This window comes from Phaseolus vulgaris, chromosome 4, assembly GCF_051622355.1.
Source record: "Phaseolus vulgaris cultivar YP4 chromosome 4, ASM5162235v1, whole genome shotgun sequence".
Taxonomy (NCBI): domain Eukaryota; kingdom Viridiplantae; phylum Streptophyta; class Magnoliopsida; order Fabales; family Fabaceae; genus Phaseolus; species Phaseolus vulgaris.
The window spans coordinates 31,403,730-31,427,117 of NC_143501.1; the positions used below are offsets into that span (position 1 = coordinate 31,403,730).

General features: G+C 36.2%; 3 protein-coding genes and 2 pseudogenes across 3 annotated transcripts; 2 read left to right on the forward strand and 3 right to left on the reverse strand.

Annotated features, from left to right (window-relative positions):
* Positions 1-5,328: 5,328 nt before the first annotated feature.
* Positions 5,329-7,264, reverse strand: LOC137836442 (uncharacterized). The gene is made up of 4 exons (XM_068645157.2): positions 7,100-7,264; positions 6,928-7,020; positions 5,501-5,860; positions 5,329-5,403 (listed from the first exon to the last, which is right to left on the reverse strand). The coding sequence occupies exons 1-4, from the start codon at positions 7,262-7,264 to the stop codon at positions 5,329-5,331; spliced, it is 693 nt and encodes a 230-aa protein (XP_068501258.2).
* A 1,100-nt stretch (positions 7,265-8,364) lies between these two features.
* Positions 8,365-10,330, reverse strand: LOC137838356 (uncharacterized). Its single transcript, XM_068647600.2, has 4 exons — positions 9,726-10,330; positions 9,335-9,643; positions 9,137-9,242; positions 8,365-9,057 (listed from the first exon to the last, which is right to left on the reverse strand). The coding sequence occupies exons 1-4, from the start codon at positions 10,313-10,315 to the stop codon at positions 8,365-8,367; spliced, it is 1,698 nt and encodes a 565-aa protein (XP_068503701.2). The 5' UTR covers positions 10,316-10,330.
* Positions 10,331-10,361: 31 nt separating this feature from the next.
* LOC137838357 (uncharacterized) lies at positions 10,362-11,990 on the reverse strand. The gene is made up of 3 exons (XM_068647601.1): positions 10,967-11,990; positions 10,807-10,861; positions 10,362-10,629 (listed from the first exon to the last, which is right to left on the reverse strand). The coding sequence occupies exons 1-3, from the start codon at positions 11,988-11,990 to the stop codon at positions 10,362-10,364; spliced, it is 1,347 nt and encodes a 448-aa protein (XP_068503702.1).
* A 6,952-nt stretch (positions 11,991-18,942) lies between these two features.
* LOC150028001 (uncharacterized) lies at positions 18,943-20,549 on the forward strand (annotated as a pseudogene).
* Positions 20,550-20,761: 212 nt separating this feature from the next.
* LOC150028002 (uncharacterized) lies at positions 20,762-22,462 on the forward strand (annotated as a pseudogene).
* The last annotated feature ends 926 nt before the right edge of the window (positions 22,463-23,388 follow it).

The following is a 23,388-nucleotide window of genomic DNA, read 5'->3' on the forward strand; positions in this document are numbered from 1 at the left end:
TTTTTCTACCTTATTTCTACCATTTGGACCCCTCATTTGAGCCCAATTTATTTACAACATTTTCTAAATATTTAAGAAGGCTAATAGGAAGAACTTCAAGTGCTCTGGACCTTGTCCATTTCTCCTATTGATGAGGTCTTCCTTTACTTGTTGAGATGACCCTTCATAGTTGGCATTCTTGGTCATCTTCTTTTGGACTTGTTTTTGGAGTCTTTATGGGTTTACCTCACTCAGTTTGATCCCAATGACTTCATGTGGGTCCTTTCAGTTAATGGATCCTCCAACCAAGAGGGAAGTGGAACTGGGGTCATTTTAGAGGGACTAAACGGGCTGTTAATCGAGCAGACCTTGAGGATCACGTTTAAGGCGAGCAACAATAAAGTTGAGTTTGAGGCCTTGATAGCAGGAATGTTGCCAGCCAAGGAATTGAGAGCTCAGAGTTTGTTGGTGAAGATTGACTTGTAGCTTGTCACTGGGCAAGTCACGGGTGAGTATTAGGCCAATGATCCGAGCTAGCCTCATATCTCAGGTACGTAACGATCTTGAAAGCAGCCTTTTCTACATTCACGTTCCCAGAGAGCAAAACTCTTAAGCAGACCTGCTGTCTAAATTGGCTAGTTCTGGGAAGGGAGGTCAGTAATCTAGGAGACATCAAAGTCGCCCAGGAGAGTTGAAGGAGGACTAACCGAAGTCGGCAACGTGGAGATCTTAGGGACAACTTAGGAAATGGGATAAGGCATCGGTTGATGACTCGGGAAACCATGAAAGTCCCAAGAATAACAACTTACGGGTTATTGGGGGATGAATTTCTTGAGGTTTTGCAGGTCGACACCAGAGAGACTTGGATAACACCTTACAAGTGTTACCTTGCTGATGGGTTATTTCCTGTCGAGTCTATGGAGGCCAAGATGGTTAAGAGGAATGCAGGGTGGTACACCCTGATAGATGAAAATCTTTTCTGTTACGGTTATACCCACCCAATCCTCACATGTGTAAGTGGACATTAGTGATCCGCATAATGGTCGAGCTCCATGAGGGCATTTGCGGTAGTCACATAGGAGGACAAACTCTCTCGTTGAAGGCCATCCGAGCTGGGTATTATTGGCCGACCATGAAGGAGGATTGAGTGAAATATGCACAACGTTGCGAGCAATTTCAGAAGCACACTAATTCGCACCACGCGTTAGCCGAGGAGTTGCGGTCCATTTATAGCCCATGACCCTTCCATACATGGGGAATAGACATTTTAGGTCCTTTCCCTTTGGCGATACGTCAGATGAAATATCTTATTGTGGCCATTGAATACTTCACCAAGTGGGTTGAAGCTGAGCCAGTGACACATATAACTGCTCACAAGGTACAACACTTTGTGTGGAAGAACATTGTGTGTCTTTTTGGGATTCCGAGGCACCTAGTGTTCGACAATGGAACCCAATTTGCTAGTCAACAATTGGGTAAGCTATGCTCGGAGCTCGGGATAAAGCAGATATACGTCTCGGTAGAACACCCCCAGACGAATGGTCAGGTTGAATCAACTAACAGATTCCTACTGAGAGGGTTGAAAAGGAGGCTAGAAAAGGCAAAGGGAACTTGGTCATAAGAAGTTCCCAGAATTCTGTGGGCCTATCACACCACCCTTCAGTCAACAACTAAAGAAACACCCTTCAGTTTGGTATATGGATCAGATGCCATGATACCAGCAGAAATACAAGAGAACTCTCCTTGGTTCCAAAGCTTCATTGTTGAGGAATCTAACAAAGGAAGGAAGGTGAACCTAGACTTGTTAAACAAGGTGCATGAACATGCCCGTATTAACTCAGAGGCTTTAATGAGAAAGGTGGAGCTGAGGCAAAAGACCAAGACGAGACCTCGGCAATTCAAGGTTGCCGACTTGGTGATGGGAAAGGCTCATCCCTACTAGTTAGAAAACAAGTTATCTCCAAAGTGGATTGGTCTATTTCGCATAGTTGAGGTGGTCGGGAATGGAGCGTATAGGCTGGAAACCCTAGAGGGGGAGCCATTCCTCGAACGTGGATCGTGGCAAACTACAAGTTTTACTTCAGTTAAGATATTTTGTTTTAATGCTTTCTTTTTTAACAATGTGATGATTAAGGTGATGCTTTTTTTTCCCTTAAAGGGGTTTTCTAATGAGGTCATCCAGTGATAAATTTGTTCTTGAAAGATGGTGCATTAGTTCTGTTGATTTATTTGAGTTAGCACCTGATATGTCGCCCTAGCTCGGTGTCAGTACAACTATCTGAGCATAAGCGCCCTATGAGACTAGTTTGTCTAGTGATTCCCTTGATCTAAGTCTCAAGTAAGACAACCTAGCTCGGTGTTAGTACGACTACCTGAGTATAGGCGCCCTGCACGTAAATTGGTTATCTAGTGTCAAGTAAGACGACTTAGCTTGATGTCAGTACAACTACCTGAGTATAAGCGCCATGCGTGTAAATTGGTTATCTAGTGTCAGGTAAGATGACCTAGCTCAATGTCAGTACGACTACCTGAGTACGGGTGCCTGCACGTAAATTGGTTATCTAGTGTCAGGTAAGACAACTTAGCTCAGTGTTAGTACAAATACCCGAGTATCGACACCATGTGCGTAAAATTGATGTAAAGGAAGTATTTGGCAAGGTAAGAGACCCTAACTCGGTGTAAGAATGACTACCCGAGTACAAGCGCTCTGCAAACTAATTTGTTATGGCTAAATCGTTTGATTCGATGTAAGGTAAGGCGACCTAACTCGGCGTAAGAGCGACTACCCAAGTATAGGCGTTTTGTGATTTGGTTTGTTATGAGTAGAGTCATTCACACCTGGTAAGACGTCTTAGCTCGAAGTAAGTCAAGTCGTCTGCGTGCAGACGCCCTGTAGTGGTGAGTTTGTTAGATTTGGTACATGGTAAGTCGGGTTAACTCGGTGTGTGAACGATCACCTGAGTTTAGGCGCTCTGTGAAATGATTAAATGATACGTAGTTGAATCCTTCGATTATATATGTGAATAAGGCGGCTGAGCTTAGAGCAAGTATGATTATCCGAGCAGGCGCTCTGCGCAACAATGCTAATAAAAGTCATGATAGGCAGCCTCTGGCCCAGTTTGTGAAGCAAAGTTGTGCAAGTCCAGATTGAGTATATGCCCATTTTAGTTATGGGTTTGTGGTTCATCGAAAGATTAGTTCTCTGTTAAGTGGAAATTCTATGATTTTTCATACTTAGCCTCGCCTAAGTTAGATTTTCGTTATCTTATTACTTCATGTCCAGGATGTAGAGATGAATTAGTATGAGTAATGAGGTATTCATATGTGTAATTATAATAGTTGTGTAAAGGCATTTACAATAAGGCAAGAAAGTTATTATTTTGATACTCAAAGCTAGCAAAAGCTCACTATATGGTGTGGGTTAAGATAAGTTAAGGAGTAAGGCATGCATTAGCAAAGATCCCCAAAATCACTATGCATAAGAAAGTACGAAAGTGTTGATATATATAAAGTGTTCAAACTATTAAAGTGTTAAGAGAATTTAATATATTACAGATCATAAAATGTTTAAGTTAATCATCTGCCATCAACATTTCATTAAAATTAAGCTATGTTAAAAAAAATATTGAATAAAGTAAAAATAATTATAATTATTTATATTTGAAAATAAAAAAAGTATGATTTCTTATAAATATAAACGGGGGAAGTACTGATATTCTCCTCTACGTACGAATGATTGGATTTAATGCATTTAACGTAAAAGCGTTGTTGTGTAAAGTGGTTATTGAATGGCACGAAAAAGAAAGAGCGAGTAAAAAGAAAATAAAGCTATATATACTTTCTCCAAAATAGTGGCGAGAATATGATTGAAAGTGATATTAATAGCAAGATTGGAAAATAAAGTTATACTTTATCCGGATCTTTTGATGTAGATATAATTAACTATAACTAAATCTACAATCACCAAACTAAAAAAATAAAAGAAAGAGAAAAGAAAAGTTAACATATGCTAAAAAGAGGACATCAATAGCAAAATAATACAGAGGAAAAGGTAAAAGAAAAAAAAATAATCCTTCTTCAATCAGATTTACCATAAATTTTAAATATTATATTTCAATTAGAGATAATAATACATGAATAAATGGAAACTTTATTTTATAAACTAATTTTATAAAATTAAATTAAATTTAAAACTCATTTACTCTTTCATGCACATTTCTATACTTGAATATTTCATACATTATGAAAATTTTATATTTATAGTAACTTTGTTTTATTTTATACTTCTAATAACTTTGTTTTCAAATTTTATAGAACTTTAAAATATTAGCACATTTCTATACTTGAATATTTCATACATTATGAAAATTTTATATTTATAGTAACTTTGTTTTATTTTATACTTCTAATAACTTTGTTTTCAAATTTTATAGAACTTTAAAATATTAGCACATTTCTAGTAACCTTTTTTTATTATTTTATATTTCTAATAACCTTCTTTTCAAATTTTATTGAACTATAAAATATTAGCACGAGGAGGCATAACAAAACAATAAGAAAGGAGAGTAATTACCTACACATATATTATCCTGTCCTTTTCTTATGAATTTTTAGCAACACCGAGTTCATAAATAAAAGAATTTTTTAAGTTGACACTACAAAAAAACGTGTATAATGCGGCGGTTATTTTCGTAAAAATTGGCGTTTTTAACCGCCGCATTATACGTCTGTGGCGGTATTGCGTACCGCCAGAATTCTTGCCGCCACAAAGTTTAATGTGGCGGTCAAATGAGAACCGTTGTAGCAGACGCCATAGTATTCATTGTATAATGTGGCGGTTTTAAGCGTGCAATTGACGTCAGTTATAAATGTCGTAATTTTAAAATTGGGTAAACCAATTCTTACGTAAATAGTGGCAGTTTTAACCGCCACTTTATAACTGTAATAATTCGAATATTAAATATTTAATTTTATTTTTAATATTTATAATAATTTATTTAATTCTATTTTATAATTTGATTTCATAATATTATTTAATTTGATATTATAATTAAACTTTAATTTTATTTTTAATACTTATAATAATTTATTTAATTCTATTTTATAATTTGATTTTATAATATTAATTAATTTGATATTATGTTTCATAATATATATGATTAAGTTATAACATAAACTAATTTCATAATATATTTAAAATTGAGAAATATAATAATCAAAAGATGAGTTCATTCATTCATTGAAATAACAAAGTTGATAATGTCAAACTAATCCAAACAACAAGTAAATTAAATTGTCAAAATGTAAATTGTTTCATTTTCTAAACATATTACAAGTAAATTCTCAATCCTAGTTTGTCTTACTCCCTCCACTTGATCTTATATTCTGGTTTGGTGATGGAGCACCACTAGCAACATCCGGTGCCTGGAATAAGTTAAAATATGTTTAAAATTAATTGACAATTTTTAAAAAATAAATGAAAACAATATTATAATAAAATTTTAAGTATAGTAATTTATACCTCATTAATAGATGCTTGTACCAAATTTGCTGCCATTGCAGCAAAATGTTCCGGCACGTCTGGTCTAGAAGCAATGTAGGCTAGCATAGTATGCATTTGGCTCCTTACAACTGCAAGTTCAGTTGCCATCTTTTCTACCTTTTCTTCAACATTTGTTGAAGACCCACCACTAGAGGAACCATTATTCATATTGCTTACCCTTGTTGTGGATTTCTTGAAAGCAAGGGTAGGACAAGCTCCATATGAAAGTCCTCTGACCCTCCCTGGATGCTCCTTTCCAAAAATGACACCAACAGAATCATTTGGAGATATATGTGATGCAGTTTCTGGATTTTCCAGCATTAACTCATCAATTTTATCCTACATAAAAATGGAAGCAACCAACTTTAATGTTCGTCTTCCCAAAACAGTCCAAGACAGTATCCAAAATAGCCCAAAACAATCCAAAACAGTCCAAAACAATATATACCCATGGTAGAGACAATATGTTCCCAAAACAGTCCAAGGAAGTATCCAAAATAGGCCAAAACAATCCAAAATAGTCTAAAACAATATATATCCATGATAGAGACAATATGTTCCCAAAACAATCCAAAACAGTTCAAGACAATATATACTCATGGTAGAGACAAAGTGTTCCCAAAACAATCGAAAACAATTCAAGACAGTATCCAAAATAGCTCAAAACAGTCCAAAATAGTCCAAAACAATATATAGCCATAATAGAGACAATATGTTCCCAAAACAATCCAAAATAGTTCAAGACAGTATCCAAAATAGCCTAAAACAATTCAAAACAGTCCAAAACAATATATACTCATGGTAGAGACAAAGTGTTCCCAAAACAATCGAAAACAATTCAAGACAGTATCCAAAATAGCTCAAAACAGTCCAAAATAGTATATACTCATGGCAGACACAATATGTTCCCAAAACAGTTCAAGACAGTATCCAAAATAGCCCAAAACAATCCAAAACAGTCCAAAACAATATATACCCATGGTAGAGACAATATGTTCCTAAAACAGTCCAAGACAGTGTCAAAAATAACCCAAAACAGTCTAAGACAGTATCTAAAATAGTCCAAAATAGTCTAAAACAATATCCAAATCAGTATCCAAATCCAAAATAGTATGTCTAAAAAATAGTATATACAGAAAACAATTACTCTGTTCAACATAAAGAAGAAAATGAGAGGTTCAAAACTGATATAATTAGAAGTTACCCCAATCTCCATAGCTTCATCATTAACATACGTGTCATTCTTCCTCTTGTGTGTGATCTTCCACATCTCAGCTCGGCCAATGTTCCTACCAGTCTCAATTTTCTATACATTCCAAAAAGGATAATATAATTACAAAAATACATAATATATTATAAATCAAAATATATGCCAAATTCACAAAGCTACATATATGTAAATATACCAGATTATCCCTCCTTCTTGACAATGCCATAGCTCCACCAGTGTGAGGAATAGTTTGTTTCTTTCTTATCTCTCTATTCCTGTTACACAGTTTCTACACAATAAAATGAAATCAGTTTTTGCAAATTTAAAATCAAGTTGAGTGAGAAATATATGAAATGAAAAGTATGTACCACTGTGGAAGGCTTGAGACGATAATCCACAAATATAGCCCACTGCTCCATGTTAAGACCATCTGGAACATTCTTTATCAAGTCATTTCTGCTTAACACTGGGTCATAGAATTCATTCCAGAGCTTGCATCTATACTCCCTCCACAATTTGCCAATTTTGAACATAACATCTCTCTTAGCGAGATCTTCATTTACCATGAAGCAAAAACGACTCTTCAAATAATACAATTGTTAGTCCACATATATATTCAAAAACTGAAATAAGAATGTACATATTTAATGTTTTATTGAATGTAGGGTCAATTACCTTCAGTGCACTCTCCCATATAGTATCCTTGTAAGTATCAGGCACAGATGACCAACTTTCAAAACTTATAGGCAACAATATATGATTTGCTGCTAGCTGTCCACAAACTCCAGCAAGCAAACCACATGCTTCTCCAATGGGTTGAAAGTTATCATCATAGTTGACAACCACACGTGTTCCAATGGGCAAATTATGAGCATCCCTAACCTTGAGCTTCGTTTTCTGAGTAACTCCATGCTCATCTATAAAGTATAATACATTAAGGTATCTGCAATGAAAGTAATTAAATGAAAAAGAAAAACACAACAACAAAATTAACATATGTTTACCTATAGTATCAACAAACCAATAGTGGTTTGAATGTCTGCCTTTTTTTGGTGCCACCCTTTCTGCTTCAGATTCTAATGTATGCGGTTGTGCAGATTGAGGGGTATGTGGTTGTGTAGACTCGAATGTATGTGGCAGTGTAGACTCAGATGTATGTGGTAGTGCAGAGTCAGATGTGTGTGGTTGTGCATACTCAGATGTGCCTTCAGGTTGTGCAGATTGTGAGATTGGTGGTTGAGTAGACTCAGTTTGTGGTAGCGCTGCTGATTCAAAAGTAGGTTGTAAATCTCGTGGTTGTGCAGATTTTGAGATTTGTGGTGGTGTATGTCCAGATGCTTGTGGTAATGGAGATCCAATATGTGGTTGACCAGATTTAGTTATTTGTTGACGTGTAGTTTGAGGCGTGTCATTAAGTTGAACATAGTTCCTCACAGATGTGTCTGAACTATGTCCACCAATTGCCTTAAGCAAGTTCTTAATCCTCTTAGGTTTAGGCATATCTGCACATAAAAAGGAAAGAATAAAATACAAAAACAAGATATAACAATGCATATCAAAGTACATAATTAAATAGATGTGCAACTAACAATAACCATACATGTGCAGTTTTATTAACAGACCAAGCTTATTATTACTCTGACATTGAGTCATTTTCATGAAGTTCGTGATCATTGTTGTCCTCGTTTAATAATTCATCATCTTCATCATCCCTAAACAATGGCAAATGTTCAGACTCGCTGAAAAAATGGTTTAAATCTTGTTGTGGACATGGTTCCAGTTCACAAACTTCATTATCTCCTTCTCCCATATCATACAAGTCTCGTGGTTTCAAGTGGACGACAATTTTCCAATCCTTGTTAACTTCATCATTAACATAATATACCATTTCAGCTTGTGAAGCTTCAATATATGGATCATGCTCCTCACGATCTCCCATGTGAATTAATCTTGAAAAATTAATAGAAGTAAAACCCCACGGATCCTTTCTAAGCCCCCTATCTCTTGTGGTGTCAGCCCATTTACATTTGAACAATGTCACTTTAAAACGACCATAGTAATTAAGCTCAATTATATCTTCTAATTTTCCATAGTATGCCAAATCCGCTTCCCTAATGTTTTGATCAGCCATACTTGCAACACATGATGTTGATGAAGTTAAGTAAACTCCACTATTTTGGGTTTTTAACCCATGTTCTCGACTTTCGGTCCTAAACTTGAATCCATTTACATTGAAGGCAGAAAATCTTCTAGCATGTGGAGTCAAACCTTGAGATAGATACTTAAGATCATTTGACACTGTACTTGAAATGTCTGGGTTATTAATCTACAAAAATAAGGATTAAATGTGTGAACATATGTTACAAACTTTAATAAAAACAAATATAAAAACAGTTTCTACGTACCCTTTGAGGAAACCAATTCATGAAATCCTTATTAACAATCCTTTCTATCTCTATATTTGAAATTCTTCTCCCTCTAAACCTCCTTTGCAAATGACTTTTAAATTCCCTAAGAAAATAATCATAACCAATGTGTTACTAATGATTCCATTAAGAACACATTTTGAATATAATTAAATTTATAGTTGTGTTAACACTCACTGAATGAAAGGGGTAACTTCAGGGCAATTAAATAACACATATCGATGTGCTTGAGTTCTTTGCATGGTTGACAACTCAAAAGTTGAAGAGGCACTTACTACTCTACCAATTGGTGGGAAAATGGTACTCAATTGTGGCATATTTGTATTACAAGAATCATCCACACGTGAAGGCCTGTTACTTCTTGTCTCAACCCCTTCCATATATTCAGAGGTAAAGGTCAGAACCTCTTCAGCTAGGTATCCTTCGGCAATGGAACCTTCAGGTTGTGCCTTGTTTCGAACATATGATTTTAAATGTCCCAAATACCTATAAAATAATTTTTCAATTAGGATAATCAGATATGAAGCTTAAAAAAACTTCAAAATCTATGTGTGCCAAAAACATTTACCTTTCTATGGGATACATCCAACGATAATGAACCGGGCCTCCAAGTTTGGCCTCACCAACTAAGTGACAAGTTAAGTGCACCATAACTGTAAAAAAGGTAGGAGGGAACAACATTTCCATGTGGAAAAGAGTTTCAATGATGCGGGACTGAAGTTTATCAAGTTCGGTTTGGCTTAAACTTTTGCCACATAATTGTCGAAAAAATGAACATAGTTCTACTATCACTGTAGTCACATTGTTTGGTAAAACATTACGTATGGCAATGGGTAGTAAATGTTCCATAAGAATATGACAATCATGACTCTTAAGGCCAAAAATCTTTCCAGCTTTCAAATCAATACACCTTGAAATATTACTCGAGTATCCATCTGGCATTTTCACATCTTTCAGTGTTTGTAAAAACGTTTTTTTCTTTGGTTTTGACAATGAAAACACACTTGGCCGAAATCTTCCTCTTTCATCTGGCCAAAGTTCATTCCTTATACCCATTTCTTTAAGTACCTTTCGGGCTTTTAAATTATCTTTTGATTTCTTAGGGTCATTGAGTAATGTATACAAAACATTGTCACAAACATTTTTTTCAATATGCATGACATCTAGACAATGGTGTAACAAGTTCGTCTCCCAATAAGGAAGATCAAAAAATATACTTCTCTTTTTTCCATTGTTCTGCTCCAACAACTTCAAGAACATTCTTTCCCCGACCCCTTTTACTTGTATCAGTAGGTTCTAATGGTTTTCCAAATGTAACATTGATACCCTCAACTTGTTTAAATATGTCTGACCCTGACAAATGTTCTGGTGCTTCCCTTAGTTCAGTTCTTCCGTCAAAAAGAGAATGACTCAATCTGAATCTATGTTCTTTATGTAAAAATCGACGGTGTCCCATAAAGCTGTATTTGCCCCTATACAACAAAGAAGACTCAGTGTCAAAGTTACAAGTTGGGCAAGCAAGACCAGTGTGCGTGTTCCATCTAGATAAATTGCCTAGGCCAGGGAAGTCACTAATTGTCCACAACAAAGCCGCTCACAATGTAAACATTTCTTTTTTCGAATAATCAAAAGTTTGCACTCCATCGAACCAGAGCTCCTTTAATTCTTTTATGAGTGGTTGTAAGTATACATCAATGTCGTTTCCTGTCATTTGTTTTCCAGGAATTATCATGGATAGGATAAAAGAGGTTTGCTTCATACACTCTCAAGGAGGACGATTGTATGGGATGAGGACTACTGGCCATATACTATAGCTTGTACTCATGGTTCCGAAAGGGTTGAAGCCATCACTAGCTAAGCCCAGTCGTACATTTCGAGGATCATTTGCAAATTCTGGATGTAATACATCAAATGCTTTCCAAGCCTCGGAATCTCTAGGATGCCTCATCAACCCATCCTGGTTATCCTCTGATGCATGCCATGTCATAGATTCAGTTGTCTTAGAACTCATAAACAATCGTTGCAATCTTGACTTCAATGGAAAGTAACGCAAGATCTTTGCATATTGTTTCTTATCTTTATCTTTCCACTTAGACATTTTGCACCGTTTACATTCTTCTAAGCTTTCATTCTCTTCACCCCAATATAGCATGCAATCTTTTGGACAAGCTGGTATTTTGACATAATTAAGACCAAGTTTGTTAATCACATTCTTGGCCTCATAAAATGAGTTAGGAAACTTAGCATGTTCAAATGCGTCCTTTAGCAAGTTTAGAATCATGGTCATTGCTTTATCACTCATTCTACACATGCATTTTATATGATACAACTTCAACATGAATGATAACTTTGAATACTTGGTACAACCTTCATATAGTGGTTCATTATTGTCCTTCAACAACGCATCAAAGTTTGTATTTCCTTCACCATGCAACATATCATCTTGTACACCATCATCTTGAGTACCCTCATCAATGTGATCATCGTGGTGCCCCACAAACCCAAATGCATCGTTCAACATGTCTTCCATTGGATTATGAGATTCTATGACATCTTCAATGACATGCGCACTTGGAACAACCACAGACTCATTTCCACTTAGTCCTTCACCGTGCATATACCAAGTTTGGTAGTTTTGAGGAAAAGTGCTACATGTTAAGTGTTCTTGAACTACATCCCTTATTTGCCACTTATTGAAACCACACTTTGAACACGGACACTTTATGACAAGACCATTAGCATGTCCAAATGCAAATTCCAAAAATTCATTCAAACCATTTGCATATTCAATGGTGTTTCGTGGTTTAGAAATCCAACTTTTATCAATTGGCATGACTACAAAACAAAACACCATAACAAAAAATTACTTACATAAATGTGTTAACTACATAAAATAGTTAATCAGAACCTACATTTACCAAACTAGCTTTTGGTAAATTTTATGGGTCACACAAACAAAATTTTAATTATACAACCAATCTATACGCTTCAAAACCAATTTGCAAGTTGGTTTGGATCAATTGTTGTCTCTATGAATTTCTTAATCATTCTATAAATAATCATTATCAAATAACCATTATCATTCTATAAGCTAACACAATGCAATCAAAATTTAAGTACGTGCAGGTCATCTTCAAATTAATGAAACTAAGTCTGTAAAGGCTAATATATAATAAAAGTTGAAGTAAGACATGAACCCTTGCTTTTTGTAGTTAACCATTCATATAAAAACCGACTCATGCTTAAGTAGAATAAAAATAAATGGCTAAACCTGTAATAAATTCCTGGGGTTGAACCTGAATTTGCAATATTATCCGGGAACAGTATGGTGTAAGAAATAAAATAGACCTGCAAGAAAACAAAAAAAAATAACACATTACTCATTGGAAAATACATAAAAATAACCTTTAAGATATAATTTTTAAACAATGCAGACATACAAGAACAAGTTGAGATAATTCATTTTATAGAGTTCAATGGTGTCAATTGATCCAAATAAAATACTATGAATAATTTCTATTCTGCCTCTACAATTTCTGCTATGAATAATTTGAAACAGCTGGGGTTGAGGTTTCGCTTTCTTGGTGGTACGGTAGTAGTTTTTTTGATGATGTTTCTTTGCTTCCTTAAAGCTACAACAGGCAGCAAAGGGTGTGGTTTTTAAGTAGTGAATGGCAAAGAGGATCTGCAGGTAGGGGTTTTTTCTCTGGGCCCTGGTAAGTTTTTTTCCGGTCTTATGCATGGCAGACAACAAATGCTATAATGGTTTCTGTTGTGGGAGGGCCTGGAGGTGTGCATATGGTTATGAGGGGCATTGGATAAATGGGAGGTGTTCTCTTACGGCTCAGGCTCAAACAATAGGAAGCAAGTGTAATAACTAGTACTTAATGGGGTGGTTTTTTGTTTTCAGCTGCTTTTTTAAGCATTGGACTTCTCTGTTGGCAGATTTCTCCCCTTGGTGGATGATTAATCCTTATGTGGAAATGTTGAGTAAGTTTGGTAAGGGTTGGTGGCAGGAGTAGTATCACTAGTGGTTATATCTAGCTACACTTATGGGAAGTTTATTCTCTTTTTTGTGGTCATAATCTTTTGAGCATGCTGGTTTTTACAGGAAAAGCCTTGATCAGGGAAATAAAAGTGCTAGCACACAATCACCCTGTGCCTGCTGTCAAAAACGTTGTGTGCAGGTTTTTTCTGCATAATTTTAGCAGCAACCTTGGTATTTTCTCACTTTCTTAGCTTTTCTTCACCCAAATTCTATCTTAAAGGATCCAATCAATAATCCATAACTCACATTCATGTTCCCTTCATGTTCCTATACTGCTTTGGGACCAAACCCAACACAAAAAAACCAATGGATCACTGTCACTGTTTAAGCAAATTCTCGTGAAGCAACTTATCACATGCACAGAAAAAAAGTCATTGCTTCCAAGTTGTTTACATCTAGTTTATTCATAAATTTATTTGATGGAGCATTTGATGGGCATATACTTTTATCAAAGCATAAAACTGATTGATTCTTCCACAGGAATATTACGGGCCTCTTCCTTTTACCCCGATCATTACCAACCCAATAACCTACACATATGGTGTAAAGAAACTATTGTTTAAGGTCCCCTCAATACCACAATTCAGCACTCATTATGTTACTTGTGCAGTAAAACCAAGTATAATAAAAATGATGGTGGCAACGTCTAAGAATTTGAATCCAAAGCTGAACCTCCCTTCCACACTCTAGTTTACTGATATGTAGTGACTTCACATTCTTCATCTTCCATGACCCTGCATGAACCAGCAACGGTTGTTGACATCCAATATACCTTACATGGCCACCTGCAGGGTTCATTAACAATGTTCCATTCCTTATTTCATCTGCATACCCAACACAAACGCTCTACACCCTTGCTACCATTCTTTCAACCATACTTCCATTCTGTTTCCATTCTTCTATATTCTACATTCCAGCAGCAGACCACAATTTGATTTGTGTACTTCTACATTCCAACGTATACACACCAACAAATTGAATGATTAAAACAAAATTTCTGCAACCAAATTCAAGATCCTTTCTCCATGTAGCTCCCAAGGTGATCGTGCATACCACTTGCTCTGCTCCACACACAAAACCTCATAATTAAAGCTTCTTGCAAATGCTGCTACCGCCACTCTACCTTGACCTGCACAAACCTCACCAACATTCTTTGTCTAACATCAACCAACTTCAAACCTCCCTTTTACACCTCCAATCGGCTTCTACCTCCAAGTCTGGCATCAGAGTTACCTGGAAGCCACCTAGCAAACCCGATCACCCTTGGAGCAGCACCTTCAGCCAGCACCTGCTCTGTTTAACTCTCAAATGAGTGATATGGAAACTCTCAAAGTGAATTAAGAGATCCTTGTGCTGAACAGAACCACAAAATCCAAACCAACGAAGTTATTGGTTTCTAAAGAAGAAAAATATCTCATTGAGAGATAATGAGCATTCCTTCCACCAACGAATCCCAAATCTGCTAACGATTTTAACCTATAACAATTTCAAAAAATACACTCCCAAGACAGAGGTTTAGGGTTTCGTGAGCACAGACCTGAAAAACCTGGCGTGAAGGCGACAATGGCGGACTCAGGGTTTCTTGAAGGTCAGAGGAACAACCTTGAGCGGAGCGGCAATGGCGGACAGAGGGTTTCGTGAAGCTCGCCTGAGGGTTTCGTGGGTCGTGAAGGTTGCGTTAGCAGAGAAGGAGAACAGAAGGTGAAGGTTTCATGAAGATACTACAAGACGGTTTCCAAAGTGGGAGACAATGTTGGTTTCCAAAGAAGAGGAAGACAGAATGCTGCTGGTTTCTTGAAGACACGAGGGAGAAGAAGTTGGTTTCCAAAGTGGGAGACAAGGTTGGTCCAAAGAGTGGGAGACAAGGCTGGTCAAAGGCTGGTCAAAAACAAAATTAATTTTTAACAAATTTTTAATTTTTTTTTTAAATGAAAATAAAGAGGAATGGTATAGGAGGGAAAGCAAAAGCGGGAATTTTATTTTGGAGGATAATTATGGCGGTTAAAAATGCCATATTCTAAAGGATCATTGTGGCGGTTACTAAAATGTCGTATTATACGGCAGATTGTGGCGGTTATTAATAACCGCCATATTAAAACCGCCGCATTATACAAGTTTTTTTGTAGTGTGAAGTATTGAATCCCAAAGATTAGAATTATACTTAAATTATTTATTTATTAATTATAGTTTGTTTTTTTACATTAAACCACTACAAGAAATTATTCATTTACATACTAATTATTACATACGAATTCATATCCATGTGTAAATTGAGTGTTATATATAAATATTTACATACAGATTTAATTCAGTATGTAAATACATATTACAAATGGATTTTTTTCGTATGTAAACCAAAACTAATTACATACAAACATAATCTGTATGTAATTTTGGCACCATGAATCGGGAATAATTACATACAGATCATATATGTATCTACAACATTACATTTTTAATTATAAAAAGTAGAAATCATTACATACGGATTTTATCAGTATATCAAGTATTACATAATTAATTAAAAAAAGATAAATAATTACATACAAATTTTATCCGTTTATAAGGTTTTACATATTTAATTTAAAAAATTGAAATATTTACATACAGATTATGCCCGTATATAATTTGTTACATACGGATTATATCTGTATATACAATTGTTCCTGCCGGTTGACTCAATCACCTTCGTGCGTAACTACGAGCTGCATTTCAAGGACTCCTTTGTTTTCGTTCCAATCTTCACCCTTCGCCGCCGTGAATACCTGAAACAGAGAGACAAATGGGCGCCCTCGCAGCCGTTTGCACTCCGACGATCAAGTCAGTTGTGGTAGAAAACACTGTTGCACCTACGTCACAAAACACCACTAAAACTGTGTAAAGTGTGAAAAACGTACCTTAGTCTGTTAGTAACAAGACCTTATATACCTTTCATGTGCTTCTGCCATGTGTCTTCCTCTAACATTGAGCCTATCTGTGGGTGCAGCCTTACGACACTGTGGCCCAAACTTAGGGGAATACCAGCGTGTAAGGTTCCCCTCTTGGAATGCATCTTGCGCGGGGGGTGACTGCTTGGGTGCCAATTCATACGCCCAAGCTCTTAGTCACTCGCCCTGTGAGTGTTTTCACCTTCCTCACGTACCATGCATGCAGATCACCCTCTGGGACGTGGCCCTCCCATGGGTCGTATCTGTCCCAGTGGGTCTCTAACGGTGGCGTGTTTTGTCGCGTCCCCACGCCTCATGCACAAATCCCTCATGAGTTGGGTCTCTCCCTGCTGGAACTGGGGGTGTGGCTTGGAAACCACCTTTCTCGTCTATTATCACTGTTTGGGGTACCGAGGCCCGAGGCCTCCACGCCCCTACCGTGCCGCCTCCTACTGTGTCGCCTCCTACCGTGCCGCCCCCTCCACGGTCGTTCCTACCCGTGGGTATCGGGGGTGACACTGCTCAGGCACAGGCACATTCTTGGTCCAAACCCAGCCAACGCCCAAGACTGGTCAACTCCCTTGTTCACCTTATTGCGCCCTTGACAGGTCCCACCATGTGTTGACTTTAGTCAACGCCCGAGGACGGGTCGGTACAACAACATTACATTTTTAATTAAAAAAAAGCAGAAATTGTTACATACGGATTTTATCCGTATATAAAGTATTACATATTTAATTAAAAAAAGAGAAATAGTTATATATGGATTTTATCCTTATATAAGGTTTTACATATTTAATTAAAAAATAATTACATATGGATTTAAAAAAGGCGAAAATAATTACATAAGGGTTATATTTGCATGTAAAGTTTTACATACAAAATTAAAAGAAATAAAGTTTTTTTTTTTTAAAGTATGTCATGTTTTGTTAAACATGAACTCTGCTCTCTGAAATTCACAAACCCCTACTCTCTCAAATTCACCAAATCCACTATGAAATTGAAAGGCAAATTGAAAGCCAGAAATTGAAACTCCATTCACAAAGCTAGTTCTGTGGGGCATAATTATTCAAATTAGTTACTCACACACTAGAGAACTCCACAACTCGTGCTCGTGCTCCTGCTCTCCAAGTCGTGCTCCTCTCTCAAAATCCCTAACCTTGTTCCCCAAAATCCCCTTTTAAATCCCTTATCGTTGTTGTGAGGTTGGGAACTTGATAAGTAATTTGTTAAATGACAGTTTTGAGTTAGTGAACACTATAAGAATAATATTGATTAGCTACCATAAATATGAGTGAGCCATAATATGGACACTAATAGTGTAGGCTAAGTGGATACTAATATTACAAAAAAAAAAATATGTAAAAAATTTAATGTTGGCTAAAGAGACATTAAACCCACACTAAAACTGAGTATATCCCGATTTTTCTATGGAGGCACGCAATATGTGATTAGGTTTATGCTCTCATGGTTTTAATCCATATGTGCAAGCATCAAATGCACCCTATTCATGTTGGCCAATAATTGTGACACGTATAATCTTCCTCCCAAAATCTGCATATCTAAACCTTATATGTTTTTGAGTTGTCTCAGACCAGGCCCATTCAATCCAAAGGCTGGTATTGATGTATTTTTACAGTCCTTGATAGACAACTTGAAGAAATTGTGGAGTGGTGTCCCAACATACGATATTTCAATGAAAGAAAACTTCAAGATGAGGGCAGTGTTAATGTGGATTAGTAATGATTTTCTTGCTTACGATATGTTGTATGCCTGGGGAACTCATGGTAAATTAGCATGCCCACATTACATGGAGCATTCAAAGGAATTTAGATTACATCATGGGGGGGGGAGGGGAATTCTTTGTTTGACTTGCATTGTAGATTTTTACCGAATGATCATACATTTAGGAGGAACATGAATGAGTTCAAGAAGGGGGAAGTTGACATGGATCCTCCACCACCTAAGTTCACACCTAGACAAGTTTGGAATAGAGTCAAGACTTATCCTAAAGTAACTAAAGGTGGTGTGAAAAGAATACATGGTTATGGGGAGTGGCATAACTGGAGAAAATGAAGCATCTTTTAGGATCTTCCATACTGGAAAGACAATATATTAAGACATAATCTTGATGTTATGTATATTGGAAAAAAAAATCTTCGATAACATCTTTAACATTTTCATGAATGTAAATGGTTAGACAAAGGACAATGAGAAAGCACGAATGGACTTAAGTTTGTATTGTAGGCAAGGAGACTTGGAACTAAAGTCCCATCCTAATGGAAAGATGTTCAGGCCAAAAGAAAATTACACACTTGTAGAGGAAATTAAACATGTGTGTCAATGGTTAAAAGATCTTAGGATGCTTGATGGATATTCTTCGAACTTGGCTAGATGTGCTGATGTGAACAAGGGAAGGGTGCTTAACATGAAAGCCATGATTGTCATGTATTCAGGGAATGCCTACTTCTCATAGCATTTAGTTCGTTACCAACTCATGTTCTAAATCCCATGATCGAGGTAAGTCATGTTTTCAAAGATTTGTGTTCTTCGACACTAAAAGAGGATGAGCTTACTAGGATGGAACAAAACATTCCAATAATTCTTTGTAAGTTGGAAAGAATATTTCCCCGACATTTTTTTATTCTATGGAACATCTCCCTGTCCATCTAGCATATGAAGCCAGACTTGGTGGACCTGTTCATTATAGGTAGATGTACCCAATTGAAAGATAATAATAAGAGTTATTAGTCTTTATTTAATGTGAAGTATAATTATCAATCATAACATAGTTCTTTGATTTTAGATTCATGGGATATGTTAAACGATCAGTGAAGAATAAGGCTAGGGTAGAAGGATCTATTTGCACATCTTATTTGCATCGTGAGACAACTCATTTTTGTTCACACTATTCCAACAACTTCATGTTAAGACCACAACATAGTAGAAATGAAGTGGACATTGAAAGTGAAAGGATTCCATCAATCTTATCTGTCTTTGACCAACCTGGATGTCATTGTGGGAGGGAAATCACTCGTTGGTTAACTGATGAAGAATTGAACTCAACTCATGTTAATGTTTTGATCAACTGTAATGAATTTAAACCATACCTTGAGTATAATAGGCTAATTTAGGATTTATTCATAGAGAATCATTTCATTGGTATAATCGGCTTCAATATAGTTTGTTCTTAGAATTCCTTATGAATAGGTATAGTTTACCTATGTATTGTTTTTGTTAACATATGAGTTTTGGTCTAGTCCCCCCATGTTCTTTTTTTTTTCTTTCTTTTTTTCTTTATTAAATAATACTTTTTTCATGTGATGGTAAATGATTGTTGTTACTTGAGGTGTCAGCCTAGCTGAGATGTCAAGTTGTGTAATGATGCCTAACATGAAAACTTTTATATATAAAAAACATAGCTTTAGTAAGCCTCGTGCAAGATATTCTTATAAAACATTGTTGTTCATTCATTAAGTTATCGCTAACCTAATGCATTGACACCTATATATTGTCCACTCTTACATTCTAATGAAATTTATAAATAACATGTTTAGGCTTGTATACATGCAAATTTCCCTTTGTGGTTTAGGGCACAAGTATGTATATACAAATTCTATAATTTACTTTTTATTGACTTTTTGAACCATTTCATAAAAAATTAATGAGATTGATATATTTATAGGTTTATAAAGACATTTTAAGTGTGAAAAACCAACACCTAAGAGATTTATCACTTGGTCCTTTAAGGTGTGTAAAAGAATGACACACATTCTTTGTGAATGAGTACAAATTCCACGCTCATGTATGGACCGAGGGAAAGAAAAAAATAAATAGTGGGGTCCATGTAAAGGGCCTTACAGAAGGAGGTAAGGATGATTTCAATGGTGTGATTGAATACATGTATGAGATGGAGTACAATTCTTTGACCTTGGATAAGAAAGTTGTATTATTTTACTGTGATTGGTTTGATCCATCAACAAGAGGTACACAAGTGGATTCCAAATATGATATTGTGGATATTTGAATGGATAGAAGATATGTTCCATTTGATCCTTTTATCATTGCACATAATGTTCAACAAGTATATTATGTACCATATCCAACATCACACAGAGACAAACGTGGCTAGTGTGTTGGAATCAAAACGAAGCCTAGAGGTCGTATAGATTCTGATGATGTAGAAGTTGAAGTGCCATATCAAGTTTATGAAATGTCACATGTTAATGAAGTGATTGAAGTTGAACAAGTTTTAGGATTACAAGATTTAGTGGCTGAGCTTGAAGAAGTGGACGTAAACAATGTATCATCGTTTGAAGATCAAATAGATGAAGAAACAAATGAATGAGAATACAATGAAGAGGGAGAAAATGAAGATGAATATGGAGATGACTCTGACATCTCTAGCTCTAAATAGACTTAGGCAACTATGGTAGGAATTAGTGTTGTATTGTTGTTGCTAACACACTTTTTATTACATTAGTTAATCTGATGTCATATTCTTGGTTTATGTTTGGTGTTGAAATTTTTGAATGTTTATCTTAAATTTTCTATAAACTATATGCTGTATATTTTTCTCCCCTGATAAACTTATATTACCTTTATTATCATTTCATGCCATATATATAGATGTCATCAGGAGGTTATGATCAACCATCACCGAGTGCCAACAGAAAAAAAGGGAAAGAAACATTATGTGATAAAATTGTTATCACGATTAAACAACCTAAATCCATCATCCAGTCAACTCACTACACCTATTCTATCTTCAACTTATTGATCTACCCCATCAGTAGCAGATGCTACTACATCCACCCCACCAGTAGCAAATGCTACTGCATCAACACCATCTCCACGTGTTGGTTCTAATGCATCAATCCAAAACCTAAATATTACACCATCTCCATATACAAATCTTGGAGAGACGCATTCAGCTTCTGCAACCAAAAACATAAAGGAGGAGGTTCTCTCAACTGGTGATCGCCCTCTGATTCAGCCTATTGGGGGAGGGTAAGAATATAATAAAATTCAATTTATATAATTTACTATTATTGTCTTATAATTTTGACTAACTTTGTTTTGGTATTTAGGTTTCATCCATAAAAAATTGCATCAAAGGCCATCACTGCCACCATTAAGCAACAATTTAGTGAGTCATGGCTAACATGGGGGACAATCCCAAAGGTTGATCGAGATCTACTTTTTCAACGTTTTAAGGTACTTATTTTTTATTCCCTTAAAAAATGCTTATATTTTACAATTTGGATTGATGATTCTTGTTGTTTTGCAGAGGAAGGTCAGATGAAGGGTTGAGGGTGAGGAAAAAGTTAAGAAAAATTTCCATTTGAAGGCTTCTCACACCCTTTCACAAATGTTTAAAATGGCTCGTCAAGAAGGTAAACAACCAGAATGGATTGAAAATAGTGTTTGGAACAACCTCCTGGAATAGTGAAACATGCCTGTGTATAGATCCAAATGAGATACAACTAAAAAGAATCGTTTTTTCGAAAAAGGTGGATGTTTGCACGCCAAAGGATCCATTAGCGTGCATGAACACACGATTCGTTTTGTATGACTTCCCTATAAAATTTTGTATTAATCTATGATTAATTATTACCTCCTTAATTTATAAAATGTTTTGTTTATAGAAAGAGGATCTTGGCCACTCGGTCCATCTTGATGAAGTGTTTCAATAAACACATATACAGAAGAGCACTGTGGATTTTGTAGATGATAGATTGAGGCAGACACATGTTAGTTTTTTTTTTCAACTCTTTTACAACTTTTATGTTCATGTACATTAATTACTATGATAAAAAATATTTTTCATTTTAATAGGAAGATTTTGAAAGTAGATTCTCTCGAGCATAATCTCAATCACAATCTGTGTCTACCTTGATATCTACTCCATTAGATCCTGATGAGGAGGAAAGATTAAGAAACAGTTGTTGGTTATAAGTTGTAGGTGAAAGGTACAAGGGACAAATGTATGGGGTTGGACGTGTCGATCGTCAGGATGATTTTGTTGATCGCTACCTACAAGAAACACAAACATCTTCTTGTAAGAAAGTTGATTTAGAAGAAATTGTTGAACTTAGGCAGGGACTATCAACAAGTGAGGAGCAGATTCGACACATGAATTCTTGGTTTCAATCCTTTCAAGATTTTATGATTCAATATCTACCACTTGAAGCAGTAGCGGCAACACAACATATTTTTCAGCAGCTAGATACCCCGCAACCAAATACTCAACAGAATCAAATGCAAGATAATGATGAAGTGCAACATGATAGTAATCATGATGAAGAAACAAACTTAATAGCTTCTTAAAAACTTTGTAATAACTTGAATTTCCTTTTATTAGATGTTTTTTTTTTGTTTGAATGAAATACATTTGAATATTTGGAAATACTATTGTATTCTATCACGCTTTTTCAATATATGGGCAGGTTTGAATGTTCATGAATATTTGTCTTTGAATGAATTGTATTGAAAACTGGAATGACTTTTAGTATATGCAGGTGTGGAACTGAATTCCAGTGCTTTCAAATATAAAAAAACAAATTATACTTGCATACGAATATATCCATATGTAAATCTGAACACAGTTACATACGGATAAATCTGTATGTGATCCTGCTCATACTTACATACGGATAAATTTGTATGTAATCCTGCACACGGTTACTATTCTTGCTGGTTGACTCGATTGCCCTCGTGCCTCTAACGATGATCACACGCCCAATTCTCTCTGCCTTAGTTCGTGCCTTCCTTGGATCAAAACACTCTGTACCTGCGAAGACAAAGGGGCGCCCTAGGGGCCGTTTGCACTCCGTCGCTCAAGTCAATACTGGGGCAAAGAAACAGTAAAGTGTGTAATCGTTCTAGTCTCAAGAATTGCGTACCTTGTAGGTTTTCTTACTACTCTTTATATAGTCTAGGGTTTCTGCAGTTTCCCTTACCCGCATTTAGGGTTTTTAAGGCTATGCCTTAGCGCCGCTATCACCCAATATTAGGGCAATCTAGAGCGTAAATCTCCCTTACTGGAGTGCAACCTCTAACGGAATGGCCACCTGGGTTGTGCACCTAATCTTCGAGGCCATCCGTCTTGAGGGTGCCCTAGTTGTTCACGTGCCATGCATGCAGCCTGCCCCTGGAAAACGCAACCCTAATGGGCCTTAACGCCTCCAGTGGTTCTTTACTTGTGTTGCGCCTGAATCCGCTATTCACACCACACGCATGGACTCTCTGTGACC